This window comes from Leptodactylus fuscus, chromosome 6 (assembly GCF_031893055.1).
Source record: "Leptodactylus fuscus isolate aLepFus1 chromosome 6, aLepFus1.hap2, whole genome shotgun sequence".
In the NCBI taxonomy this organism is placed as follows: Eukaryota; Metazoa; Chordata; class Amphibia; order Anura; family Leptodactylidae; genus Leptodactylus; species Leptodactylus fuscus.
In genome coordinates, this window is record NC_134270.1 from 134536003 (window position 1) to 134551012 (window position 15010).

General features: G+C 43.7%; 1 protein-coding gene across 1 annotated transcript in view; it reads left to right on the forward strand.

Moving 5' to 3' along the window:
- The window catches only part of VAT1 (vesicle amine transport 1), a 36930-nt gene extending 21937 nt beyond the window's left edge, over nucleotides 1-14993 (forward strand). Inside the window, exons 3-6 of the mRNA XM_075277279.1 lie at nucleotides 1669-1839; nucleotides 2672-2761; nucleotides 3900-4141; nucleotides 8602-14993. Of these exons, the coding sequence (XP_075133380.1) occupies nucleotides 1669-1839; nucleotides 2672-2761; nucleotides 3900-4141; nucleotides 8602-8703 (605 nt within the window). The 3' untranslated portion in view covers nucleotides 8704-14993. The remainder of the gene's footprint in view (nucleotides 1-1668; nucleotides 1840-2671; nucleotides 2762-3899; nucleotides 4142-8601) is intronic.
- Nucleotides 14994-15010: the final 17 nt, after the last annotated feature.

Genomic DNA, 15010 nt, shown 5'->3' on the forward strand with positions numbered 1-15010 from the left:
TAATACTTTAAGACATTCACACTTTTTTTTTTTTTTTTTTTTTTTTTTACTTCTAGAAGGGCGGAAAGTGGTTTTTAAATATAGACTACTACCATTTCCTGCAGAGGCTATTGCCAACCAGGGACATGTGTGGTTGTCATTGGCCTCTTTGTTTCACACTGTCAAAAGCGTGCGGCAAAATGGACCTGACATCCTATAATAGTAGCTTCTAGTCCGAATTCCTAAGAGTGACATCACTTCCCGCTTTTTCTAATGGCAAGCAGTTAACTTGCTTCCTTTCCCTTTCCTGTCTGTAATGATCGCTCTTCCTGTCCAGTTATTGGGCTTCCTGTTTAAGTTCAAGTATTGAACAGGAAAAGAGAATAAATCTGACTACAAAGACATCTAAACAAAAGTGAAGGAACGACCGCCTTGTTTTAATCAGGGCAATGCTGCAAAGTTAACCTTTTGGTATTTGGCTCATGTTACCAGTAGACAAACTTGTCCGAGACCTTAAAAGGGCAGTCTTCTACTCGGAACTGGTAAAAATCCCATGGCACCATTCACACTGCAGCATTCTGTCTATGGTAAATCCTCCCCGAACATGGGCTTTTAATAGACATGAGTAATGGATCAGTCTCCTACAACATGGGCAGTGTTTGCACACCTTACAAAGTGACGCACAACATTGACTGAAGATACTCAATGGGAACTTGGACCTAGTTCAGAGAGGTATTCCTCCTGCATTGCCTGACACCCTTGCGTCAGATGATCGTAAAGGGAGTTGAAAGCGCAAAATTTCCCCAGACTTCCACCTTTAGTACATATGTCTATTCACATTGGGCATCCTGTACAAACAAAGCCAAAATTCTCAACCTCTTCAGTTCAGACCTTGATCTGCTCGTTTTCTGAAGGACCCGATGTGATAAGTATCAGTTGAGGGTTTGCCCGCATACAATGTATGTATTTTCCACCAACGCTGACAGGGAATATGTGAATTCCAGGAATTTATAGAACAGATGACATGAATCCAATTCTTGTGCTGAAATACAACAAGAGCTTTTATTAGAGAACTGACCTCCTCTTTGACTGCAAAGTTACAGAAAATGGCTTCATGTGGAACAATAACCAATGTGATTTACAAGATGAGCTCTGTGGTGACGTGTGCTATTTCATAGCTGTTATATTTAGTGGGTATAAAGTTGAAAATCGCACTAGCGCATACTAAGTATTGTAAGGACTTTCAATGCTAATAACACATTTAACCAGATTGTAGTGTAAAATGTCAGTTATGTATAACGGCTTGATATCGCGGACAACCCTTAATCCTTAATGTTGTGGAAGCCCCTCTTCAATGTTGATGGCCTATCCGAAGGATGGGTCAAAACAGCAAGTGGGTGTGGGTCCATGAACCCCCTCAGACCTTGGATTAGATGATGTGGCACTGCTGAACACACAGCACCAGTTATGGTCCCTACACAGTTGTATCTCTCCTCCATTGACTATCCTTCAGTCACTATATAGTGTACCGAGCTGTTCCTGTTCTTCAGCACCGCAACACCTTTAATGAGCTGGTCAGTGGAGGTGCAAGGAGTTGGCCCCCTTCATTCTGTATACCCTGTGGATATATAATTGGTCCTAAAACTCTTTAACAATGGAGGATGTGGTGTTGTTCACTTGTCTCAACAGGTGGAGTTGGTACTGCAGCCATTCAGCTCTGTAAAACCGTGAAAGACGTCACCATTTTTGGAACTGCATCTGCTTCCAAGCACGAGGCACTTAAAGAAAGCGGAGTTACTCACCCAATTGACTATAGGACAAGCGACTACGTTGACGAAGTTCGGAAAATCTCCCCTAAAGGTAAATGGTTTGGAGTATGTCAGGATTGTTTGGGTATAAGGAGGTGCCGGAGGTTTCTGGAGTATGGGAGCAGGTGTTTTGATCCTGATGAGTTTTCTTGCTGGATGGGGCCAAAGTGCCTATTTGGAATCTGATTTGCCACAGTGATGGACATACAAATACTGGGAACTGTATCTTTGCAGCAGTGTGACCAAAAAGCAGGAATGTCCTTAATGCTCTGATCACTCCAGTGCTGGCGGTATATTCGATGGTCTTGGGAGCAGATCTGCTAAAATCTCAAGCGCCATTGGGTCAGTGAGGAGATTCAGCACTTAACATCTCTATAGCTAGTTGGATCTGTCAGGTTTGTTATGAGGACTGATATTGTATTGGATATAATACTACAGCAGGCCTCACTGCTGTCCAGAATTATAATTGGAGGCTCCCAATGCAGATTAAGACAACCAAAATATGTATGGTGGTCAATGGGTTACTATTGTCAAGGGTAAACTGAAATGCTGGGTGTACATTCAGATAGCAACCTCTGGTGGTCTTGGGCTACATGAACACAACAGTGTAAATGTGCTTAGTACATGAATATTAATCTGCAGCCTGGGCCACAAGACTTGGGACAGGTCCTCTACCCACTTGTGGTCTTGAGTGGGGCCTTTAAAATATAATGGCTGTGATAAACTTGCCTAGCTCTCTGACAATACCCACTCTTGTGTACTGAGCCTTACAGTGGGGTTGAGAATAGCAGACTTTGCGCTTAAGGTTGGAAAGCCAATGTCACCGTGTAAAGTAACTTGCATCTCTTGCCCTGCCAGCTTAGACACTTTCCCTTTTATTCTAGGTGTAGATATTGTCTTGGACCCCCTGGGAGGATCGGACACCTGTAAAGGATACAACTTATTGAAGCCCATGGGTAAACTGGTTATTTTTGGTGAGTTTTTACCCCACTGAATGTACAAAAGCTCTCTAACTATGGCTGACTTGTTTTGTACTCAATCCTGTAAATCTAGGCCAATTTATAAACTCATTCTGTAAAGTGTTCTCCGCTTATACATGATGTGTTCAGCTCTATTCATCTTTCACACAAGTGGTACGTGACTCGCACTGACAGTGGTACGCTTGCTCAAGGCTAAACTTCATTGTAATAAAGGGGGTCACAAGTTAAAACTTGAGGCAGTGCTATGGCCATGGTAAGCCTCTCCCTCCCCTTCCCCGCTCACCACATAGTTGAACATGCGACACAATATCTATTGTGGAATTCTGCACAGGCATTTCTCCTTGAAGAATGGGAGGTTTTGTTCACACACTTGGTTGGATGCTCAGGAGCTGGAGGGGATGGGATACAGGCTTCTCACTTATTCTATTTCCGCATGAGTTGTGTTGGAGGAGACCTCGGTGGCATGTTAACTCCTTTTAAGACAGATTAACATCTATGGATGGGTGGTCCTGCAGACCTACTAGGTATTCAAGGCTAGTCTCTCAGCAAGCTAGATGTGCCCTTTGAGTCCATAAACCACATGTCCTCCTCTGGCAGTGATGTAGGTAGAATTGGGGTGCATCATTATGGTTCCAGGCTCTTCCACCAGGACAGGATGGTCTTGTTTCCACCTCAGTCTATTTCTTACCCACTTGCATGAATAGAACTATTTGAGACCAATGGGGGGGGGGGGTGCACACTTGGTCTACTGCAAAAATTGCCATTAGAGCTCTCAAGAGAACACAAGGGGAAAAGGAAGTTTTTAAGATTGTGCCAGCTGTAATAAACTTGGAACATTGCACTTTAGATTGAGGTGCGTGCCTCTGAAATAAATCTGAATTAGGCAGCCTAACAGATAAGAGCTGGTGTAGATCTGCTGTTACTTATAAGCTTCTACTTCTATGCAGTTTCTCTAAGCACTGTGCTGTAGTACTAAACAATGGCTACTCTGTGCCGGTTTAGGTAGCAGACTGGTAGTACCTTCACCTTCAGTCAATCCTAGTACAGTACTTCTACCTTAAACACATGTTGGCAGTATATAGTGTAATGAGGTGCCATAGCCATAAACTGTACTAACTAATGTCTCTCTCAGGGGCTGCCAACCTGTTGACTGGACAGAAGAAGAACATAATGGCTCTTGCCAAGTCCTGGTGGAACCAGTTCAGCATAAATGCCATGCAACTCATTGGAGCAAACAAGGCTGTCTGTGGCTACCTGCTGGGCCGCCTGGATGAAGAAACTGAGCTGCTGGCAGATGTTGTAGCTACACTGCTCGAGCTTTATAAGCAGGGACAGATTAAGCCTAAAATCGACAGTGTATATCCTTTTGAGCAGGTAAGTCTGACTCAATCTATTATATTCTATAAAGTGACTGGATGTCGGCCATGGCAATACTCTAAACATCCAGCTAAAAAGTTTCCCTCAGGAACCCCCAATGACCCTAACACAAGTCTGCTTCCGTGTAACTGGTGTGGTATGTGCTGCCATATTTCACTTTTTGGCAACTGGGAACAAAGTAAAAGTTTACCTTAACACCCTGCCACACTTCCCGCTATTGAAACTCCTTGGCTTCTTAAAGTGTCCATTTCCATCTATACTACAATGGGGGCTTATAAACAATGCTTAGAAGTTCCATGTTTAGTCATAGGATTCACTGTGAAATGTGTACCCCTTAGGGCTCGTTCACATGGGGCAAGAGGGGGCGGATGTTGACGCCAAATCCACCTCAAAATCCGCCCCCTCACAATAGGTCTATAGTAGACCACTAGCATAATTCTGGGCGGTTTGTTCCCGCTCACGGAAAAGTTGCCCTTCAGGCGAATTCTCAGCCGTGGCATCTGCCTCATGACAGCACCCTCAGGACTAGGCCTATTCATTTGGGCCTACTCTGAAGTGGGAAGCCGCGGCAGGCGCATTTTGGTCCTAGGCTTGCTTTCCCTAAATATTCAGGGGAATTCCGTGACCAAAATAAGGAAAGATGGATTTTCAGTTTCTAAGTCCTAAATTTGTGCCAATTTCTACTTTACACTTATGCCATTTAGTTGTACATGGATTAATAGGCTTTTAAAAAAAAAACAAAAAAAAAAAAAAACCCTGCATTTCTGAATGTAACGTTACTTGACCCACAATGGTTTGTATTATAGCCAAGACTTGCCAGTGGTCCTGGGCTTGTGGGGGCTGTAATATCTGCCATGGAGGGGACTTCTGCAGGATATTGTAGCATGGTCAGTCGCTGTATTATGCAGGTAGTACCTGGATATCCTGATCTTCACTATGGTACTGGACAGAGGCACTATATGATGGCAGTGTCTGCCAATCTGGTGCCCCTTAATGGTGACTGGATAATGAGTGACAGATCTACAGGATGAATTTATTTGGTCTCAAGCCTGGCACTTTAGTTACCACGCATGGGCATACAGTGTCATGTCAATGTGCCCTCTTCATTGTGTTGCATTTCCTTTGGAAATCTTCAAAGGAAAAAAAAATTCAGCACATGCGCTTCTGCACTTCCATTTGTGAGACTGTTATCTCTATTGCTTCCCTCTGTCCTGACATCTGGCAACAGCTCTAAGATGCTAAAGCCAATATCCAGATGTCTTTACTATGGGGACACTTCCCTCATGTTATGAGAACTTGTAGCTGGTCCCACTCAGAGTCTCCCACAAGCAAACCATTAGTTTGTATGAAAACATTTTTAACCTCTTGGATGGTTTTCAGAGTAGACTTATGGAATGACTGAAGTCTCTACAAATTCACTTAATCCCGGCTGGAATTGGAATTTTACTTGGACACTTCTAGAAAAGCGCTGATATCAAGACACTAGACAAGGCTATAAAGCGGTGTAAGATTACTGGCTTTGCTGGGTCATGGCTAACGTTTTCTGGTGTAGTTGCCTTGTGGCTCTGGTCTCTGCCAAAAAATATACACTTCTATATACTAATCCCTTACCTGGGACTTGCAGTCTGCCATGTCTTGTGGTTATCACTAGAGATGAGCAAACAATAAAATATTCAATATTCATTTCGATTAGCCCCTCAATATTCGACTATTTGAACGAATATCAAACCCCATTATAGTCTATGGGGAAAAAATGTTTGTTTCAGGGGATCCCACTCTTTGACTCAGAGTCACAAAGTCCACATGACACCCCAGGAAATGATGCCAACACCCTGGAATGCAACTGGGACAGCAGGGGAAGCATGCCTGGGGGTATCTAACATGCCCAAGTCACTGTATTACATCAGGATCCCTGTCAGCTTGTGATATGCACGAGCTAACTTTTCCCATAGGAATGAATTGACCAGCGTTGATTGGCCAAATGCCATACAGAAGTACAGCATTCAGCCAATCTACGCTGGTTCTGCCGGAGGCTTGTCTGAGTAGGCGGCGTCTAAGATCAGACCAGAATGGAGACTGCTGTGGACTGATCTTAGACTCGTCTCCTCCAGCAGAACCAGTGTCGATTGGCCAAATACCATACAGAGTACAACATTCAGCCAATCAATGCATTCCTATGGGGAAAAAGTCAGCTCCGGCATATCACAAGCTGACAGGGATCCTGACCAGATAGAGCCCCAAAGAGCTGGGTGAGTAACATTCCCCCCTAAATAAAGGTAATCACTAGCTAACCCTGCCAGTACATGTCTCAGTCATAGCTCATAGTCAGGAGGTCACCTGATTTAGCCAGCCAATTACCTTTTTTTTTTTTTTTTTTTTTTTTTTTTTGCCCCATGCCTCTGTCGTAGTTCCTGTCCCACCTCCCCTGCGCAGTTATTGGTGCAAAAGCGCTAGGGAAGGTGGGAGGGGAATCTAATTTTTAGTGCGTATGCCTCGTGGTATTAGATTGTAATCAAATCCCTTGAACGGCCTGATATTCGATCGAACAGTGTTCGCTCAGCTCTAGTTATAACACTTCACACCAGAGAATAGACTGCCGCGCCTACACGAAGGATGCTTAATGGTGTGTAAGAACATGACGCACACATGTCCATTCTTGGTCTACACTGGGATGTCCAGATTAGTAGGTCTTATATTGGAAACTTCTCAACCAGAAGTGGACAAATGATATGACAAAAAGCAGATGGGGTATGGCAGTCTGCAATAAAGCCAAAAATCTGCTTACAAAGGAGTTCCTGTGTGCACGAGAAGCAAGTTCCACATCCGATGCTGCTGACAGTCACACTTGGGCATCCTCCGCTGTTTGTAGACATTATTGCTTTATGTCATGCACTGATCTAGTCTTGTGATAGGTTTCCTAGCAACCTAAAAGGTCACTTGTTCAATTCCGGTTTCTTCTACAAATGACTCAGATTTATTAGTCGTAAGCTAATAAAACTGGGACCTGGCTTATTGAATGTACGTTATCGAGCCAGACATTGCCGGGTCCTAAAATCTCTGCTGCAGAGGATTTCAAGATTGACTGACTATAAAGGGTTGTCTGAATAGAAATATCTGGGGGGAGGGGTCAGAATTTGAAAATTAAAAACAGCAGCCCCCCACCAACCTGACTGAGTTAGCCCTGTCTCTCCTAAATGGAGCTTGGATATGATCTCCTCAAACAGGGGGTCCCTTCAATGTATCACAATGGGAGTCTAAGATATTGCTGCTGAATAATTTGTTAGACATTGGCATACCCTGCTGGGCCTTGCCCCTAAATTTGTAAAATGCAGATTATTTTAGGATTCCTGATAGGTCCTTTCTACCTAACGTGGGATACATAAGCATGAGGTGAGAGGTTCTAGAAGACAGGAGGGGATGTTCTAGAAATTCTCCACATTCGATGTCTAAAAATTGCCATACACCCTACATAGAAGTGAGTTGATGGCTGAACAATTGGCCAGCAATGGGCCTTTTAGTTGTCCATTTGGTAATCAGTATGGGCAGCTTGACTACCTAAGGGAAGTCTCTGAAACATTCCATAGACAAAATAAAATATTGTCCACAACGTTCCCAACTCTTAATGCTCACTAGCTTTTTAACAAATCTGTAGTACAAACAAATATTTGCCTGCAATATTAAACTTTGCAATAAGTATGCTTAGCCTAATAAGTTGATAAGCAGAATGTCTCTCTTCTTCCTCCACCTTATCCCTCCTGAATTGACATTCACTGAAATCTTTTGCTTAATCCGTCTTGGTCTCTAAAGACAGACTATGTTCGCATGCAATCTGATATTTCATGAGCTCAGTCTGACATGGGGAGAACAGACCAAATGCTTGAAAAGCAGACATACAGGAGGTGGCAAACCTATTGTCTGATGTGGAGAGAGTACTCAGCACTGCAGTCTTCTATATAGTTTCCACTATTCTGCTGGACATCCAGCTTTCCTGTAGTGTCACCTCCACCCACTAGCTCAGGGAGAACTGCTAGAAGCTACAGGTGGCTTCTGTTAGACCAAGGCCCCAGTACAGAGACCTCCTGTAGTTCTACCAAGCCAAACATCCAAAAACTTCTCCAAGCTTTGTATGTAAATACAGCCGACTAACTCCTGCAGAGGAATAACACGTCAAGATCCCCACTATAAAGTTTCCATTCTGCTGTCATCCCTACAAGTGGATTGGATTTGTATCTTGGCTTCTAGTACTTGCTACAGTTTGGCAGCAGAGCCGGAGTGTGATTTATTGCGGGTTGGTGGTTGTGAAAGAATGTGACTTCTACCAAGCACGATGAAGCCGTAAAACTGTCTTAAACAATGGAAGAACATCTCCAGCTTGCTCTGATTCTTCAATGTATCAGCTAAATGCATCAGTTGTATAGTTTATACGGATTAAGATTTATATTTTTTCTTTTTTACAGGTGGGTGATGCCATGAGACAGATGCAGGAAAAGAAAAACGTTGGTAAAGTAATCTTGGTCCCTGAAGCGCCAAAGGAAGAGGCAAAGAAGGAAGAGAATTAAAGGGATGAGCTGCAGAAAGGAGCACCGAACCCTGCAGATTGTGAAAACTGTGTCCTACTAATGTATGTGTGTTTGGGGGGGGTGAGTGTCTGACTGAGCCCTATTGTAAGATGACGTATAACCACTCGCTTGCCATGAGATGCTTTTCCAGCATTTGGCAGTGAACGGGTTACACCTTCATGCCCATAGAATATGCCGCAGTATGCGTCCTGAAAAATCTCTTGACAAAATCTTCAACTGCAAAAGATTTAGCAACAGGAATCCTGAGCCTTGCTGCGGGGACTTGCTGTTCTGATTGAATCTGCTGCAGTTCTGATTTTCTGAAGGAGACGTCTTGTGTGTTCCCTTCAGGTCTTTACAAGATAACATTCCAGGTATTGGGTAGTGATCTTGCTGAGGGGGCGGTTCACTTTTCTATTTTGTTTCCACCGTCCACTTTTTTTCTTTAGGTCACTCCATATTGTAACTTGCTTCTCTTCGTTCAGACTGTGGTCGCTATGTTTCATTTGATAAATAAATGTAATCCTCTTGTTCTGCCATTACCACTATTTTATTTGTTTCTTTGCAACAAGAAAGAATATCGGTGTTCACGGAACCAATTCTGAGCTAGTTGCTATAGGTCAACAAGTAAATCAGTCTCGTGAAGGCTTGTAGGCAGCCACTTGACTTTCAGTTTTTAGATCTTGGTTACAGCTGTATCTAAAACTCATTCAATGGGAGATGGTTCCTTTCTGCTATCGTGCTGGGTCATGGGTTAAAACTTGCAAACGGGTCTATGGTGACCATGGAGAGGGGATGAAATGCTGTGAAACAGTTGTCACTGTGCCTGGTGGATGACCTACACCTTTGCTCTTGACTGATGGCTCCAGTGCTGTCTTATGTTGCTCCTGCACCATGTAACCCAGGATGGCGCATGTGCAATACGGTTTGCTCCAGCACAGTCCAACATTTCCAATGGGGATGACTTGAGGCAAGTTGTACTAAAGAAGTCTAAGCCATTGGTGTGCTTGGGACCACCTGATAACTGTTGGCTCGCCAACCTCTACAGATACGAGGATGTTTGCACTTGCGTTTCAAGCCATTACCCAGCAGTAACTAACTCAATGAGCACAAAGTAACTTAGACTCCCTTTTAGTTGACTAAAGTTCACATATGTCCAGTCGAGCACAAGCTGGGTCCAGCCTTATCTCCTAGATGAGCACAAACTGTAGCAACTTCCTTGTACTAGGCTTTGGTAGCGTGTCCTCTTGGTCAACACAATGTTCAGTCATGACCATCTAATGATGGCTAGCTTTAACTCCTGTACTGAGGTCTGCTCTAATGTAAGTAAAGATCCCATAGACACAAGTGTAGAATGGGGAAGGTGTACAATGGTAAAACCTTAAGGTTCTGGAGTCTGGTCCGATGGCATTTCCTTCACTGTCAACCTGCCATGTAGGAAGACTATATGAAGGGAAATATTGACTAGACCATGAATGTCTAGTAAAATTTCAGCTTGCTGGCGAGGACCTGGACGCTGAGTAGATTTATGGCCACCAAGCAGTGGCTTGGTTCATCTGATAGTCTATTGTGGGGGGGGGGGACGTATTAGTGCTGCAAAGACTAAAACCTTTTTTAATCTTTGAGCCTGACCTCAAACCAGCTTTTTCAAAGTTTGCAGGAAACTGCTACCTCAGACTTCCAACACTCCTGAAATAACTTTAGCATGCATGTGCCCAGCCATTGTGCACTGGGAAACCAGTTCATAAGGGCTCCTGCAAAAATACTAAAGCACTTAATATACAGCTATTCTGCAAGGAAAGGAGGAGTACCCAAAAATAACAAGGCTCTAGAATCTGAGCGGCTTCTAAGTAGGTCAGTGGTAGATACTGGAGAAGCATAACTGTATTGGATGCCTTGTGAGCCTGAAACCTGGCCTATGCCATGTTACCTTGGACCTCAAATCTATCACTTCCGTGCCAAACCCACAAAGCCTTTGCAAGCGATTTGTACTTTCTACTGCTTGTACAAAAGGAAATCTTCCCAGATACTCACTGGTTGCCTTATGTTTTTTTTGAGCACATTCACCACCACCAAGGTTTTACTAGAATAGGTCTCTAGCTCGACCACTGCCAGGTTTTTACCAACATACCAATGTGCCAACCTACCACTGTATGGTGCCAATAAAGGTAACTCTAGCACTAGTGAATTCGTAAAAATATTCACGTTTTGTTTGTAACGTTTGAATAGATGTGGTTCAATAACCAAAAGTGCACCCGTTCCTGTGTCTTTGACTTTCAGCGTGATTAAAGCACTGTTACCCGGTTGTCTCCTCTTAAATGCAGTCCTTCCAAAATACTAGGTGTATGTCAATGACAAAGAACCAGTTACTACAGGGACCGCAAGGGGTAAGACTTTGTAGAATGAGATTCCACAGCTAAACATTGTAGGTGGCACAAGAAACTGCCAGATTACCCCAAAACCTCACGACTATAGCTCTACATGGTCCCATTAATGTATTGTAAGGTTAGGGGAATACAGTCTAAAGCACAAGGGGTAAAGTGGATATTTGCTGTAGACTTAATAGTGTAAATATGTATAAAGATGCGGTGATCTTCACCAGAGCAATGGCTGGATTATTACATCTAGCCACGTAGCTAGGACACGTAGCTTTGCCGCAGTCATTGGCAGGAAGGTGGGAAATGTCTAAAGTTGGGTGTGTAGCCTGATAGATGGGAATGTTCTGTAGGTATGAGCCTTAGTCTCTAGGCTAGACATGGAGGGTTTTGTACATTAGATGAGTGTAATGGAGACTTGTGAGATTGTGAAACGCTAAAATAAGCTTGGTGCTTTCATGCACTGACCTTGCCAAAGAGGTCAAATCCAAACCTTTCTAGCCCCCCTAACAATGACATGACGCTTAGGTGTTATCTAGAAGCTCCTAGAATCACTGTCAATATTTTAAGCAAAAGGTAGCAAATTTTATTTTATTTTTTTTCCTCCCTCCCCCTTCCCCCTACAGTACCTGGGGTTCACGTGCTGATACAATTTCTCTAACTGGGGGTGTCAACACTTCTCAGATTGCAGGAAGTTTGGGGTGGCTTGGCTTCCACCCACGCTCTGACTTCACTGTGCATGGGCTCTGAGGGGTGGCAATCAAGTCTCCCAAAGTACATGAAGTCTGCAGACCATAGGGACAAAGATCAGGAGAATGTACAGTATGCTCGCAGAATAGGAGGGAAAGCAACATGACCTGCAGCTCAACCTATGTATTGCAGAGACATTTCTGACTATCCTGTGGGAAAGGAAGGGTTGGAGATTCCCCCATTGATCATGAGAATAGAGATCCTACAATCCCGTGTTTTTAGTAAAGCAGTGCATGTGCCCTGCTGATTACTCCACTGCTATGGAATATAGTAAGAATAGATGGAGTCCTATAGAACAGCACCTCACCTTAAACACTACTGCTTACATGGTTCACTGCCCTAAACTGAAGTCCTTGAAAACCACTAACACTGCACTCAGTCCATCAATTGTCAGCCATTCGATCATGTAGAAAACCACTTGGAACAATCCTTGGTGGCAAGATACAAACTAGTGTATAGATAAAGGTCCTTTACATGACTGACTTCCACATAGCGCACAGCATAAACCAGAATATGTGACCCTTAACTTTCAGATTGCACATCTTGTATTTTAGCAGTGCAGATGTCACCCCTGTCTGGTCATGTAGGAGACTAAGACATCCAGTCACACTGAGCAGGTGACTTCATCTAAGAATATAAAAGTCTAGTAAACATCCCAAACTCAAATCATCCCAAACTGGGGATAATCTGCTGGCTAATCATCCATACAAAGCTTTTTGAGCCGACGGTTAATTTAAGATCTCTGAATCATCAGGAGTTGACTTTTTTTTTATAGGGTTGTCCAGAATTTGGCACAACTTCAGATGTAAAGGACACTCCTATACTTGGTGCTTTTGTCTGGTCCTGCACATGTGCCATGGCCTGCAGCACCAGAAGCTGTAAGGTTTTCAGTAGTCCTGTAAATCCGTGGCCTTAGTGTTTGCTGGTAAAGAACCGGGGACAAGGGTCACTGGTCTGTCAAGCATCCACGTACTGGAGCTCGCAGGACTGGACAATGGAGAGACAGGGACCAGGCTTTGTTATACCACCCTGGACAACCCATTCAACTGCTCTTCCAACTCTGTGTATGATCCTCTAGTCCCACATGCAAAACTTCAGCTCGAGAGGGGCTCATACAGAGCTGGAGTGCTGCATGGTAAAGGGGCCACTGGATTTGGATGCTCCCTGTAACTTGTCCTGTGCTGCGGAGGTCTTGCTCTGTCCCAGGTTGTCACTATAGTGGGTACACAGTTATCATACATGGCGTTGTGCTAAGCTGTAGGGACAATGTGGCATCATCCATTCTCGTGGTAAATACCCTTGTGTTATCTGAAGGCACAGGTCTCCATACACTAAAGGTATATGTGGCGGTGTTACCTATAGGAGACAGGTGGTTACTTATCACCCATGAAAAAGGTATAGCCTTCAGCCCCTTTACCTAACCAGGCTAGGCGGTGGCTGATCTCTTGAGATTTCATGATCCTGTTGTTCCAGTAGACTAGTCATTCTTTACATGGCTGTGTCTAAGGTCCGAGTTACCTTTCAAATCTTGGCCAAAAATTTGCTTTCCTCCTAGCTTTAAGGATCCATTCTGGTTTTGGGTAAAACATGGAACGGGCTGCTTATTTCTAGCTCTGTAAATGATTCTATCAGCTATATTGGCATAGATTGTATAGTCAGTCATCCCATATACAGGGTTATCGGCCAGCTTACAGTGTTGGGCCTCATTGCTGTTGCTTTGTAGTTGTGATAACCTGTCTATACTGTGACCTACAAGTTTCTTGGACTCTTATTGCTGCCTGGTCTAGGATCCTAGGGTCCAAACTGTTGGAAATGTCTGTACCTGGGGTGATGGTCTTGCAGGTTACATGTGCAAGACATCTGTTTCGCTGCCCTAAAGTTGGCACTTATGTGCACTGCCCTGAATGCCCACCAACCCTCCCTTTTGACTATAGAAGCTCTACTTGAATGATGGAGCTGGAGAACGAGCAGAGCTGCGATTTCAGCTCTAGGGTAGATGGATTTCTTGCTTGTGCAATCTGTATTACTATCATCCTAGATATGTATTTCTCAACCAGTTTTAGAACTTAAAACTGATGCTTTTTAAGGGTGCGAGGAGGGAGCTTGTACTGTGAATGTGTAGTTTTGGTATTGGCCAATATTTCACATGGTCTAGGACAATATCAGAATATGGTTTAATCCTCTCTAAAGTAGATCACACTTATTTGTGGTCCTGGTGCCTTGCTTGAACCATGGGCCTAGGTTTTTAACTACTTCAAATACCCATGAACTACACGATCTGCTATGACTATAGTAGCTGAGCACATGGGCAACCATGCCATAAGGTAAATCCTCTGGTCTCTTTGGAGCAGATTTATCAGAAACCTATTCTGGCCACTTGTTTGCAACAAGGGCATCTTTATTGAACGTACCACGTACGATTTCCCCAGCGTATGGAAGGAAAATTAAAATAAACTATAACGCAATCCACATAGTGTGGCATTGCTCTTGGGTGAGATTATTAAAGTGGTTGTCAAGATTAGAAAGCATGGTAGTCCTAAAGTGCCACACTTGCCCTAACGTGGTGGTATATTGCAGGTCAGCCCCGTTCTAACTGGATCACTGTGTAGCCGTCAATTGCATTACAATTTTCTGTCCCCAACCTGTAAAATGTCACTAGCGTGAGCCTTGAGCACTTATGGTCAGCCGTGATAAATCTGCTCCACTGTATACAGCTAGGACTATGCGCCAACTTAGTCCTAGACATAATGTGACGTCGGGAAACAATCCATCACCAACCTTGTTGCACTGACTTTCATACATGTCCTGTCACCTTGCAGCCCCAGCCTAAAGGGTTGCAAGCTGAGGTGTTATAGCAAAGTCTTACAACCGCGTCTTGAAGTAAGACGGCTTCTTATGCTTTACTCTGCAGCCCACTCAACAGGGAAATTTAGTGGAAAATGCTAATTCAGAAATTGATCTATTGATTTACTGTGTACACCAGATGGCTCAGGCTGTGATTGGTTGAGTGCTTGTCTCAGGCAGGAAGTGATGTCACAGCCAGGCTGCACTTCCTGTAAGCTGGACAGTTGGGTGCCAAAAGTTTCTCTTCTCCAAAATAATGCTGTCTAATATTCTGATGGGTTTTTTATTTTTTTTTTAAGTGGATAAATGGGAATCCAAAAAGCCTCCCTTTTACTTCC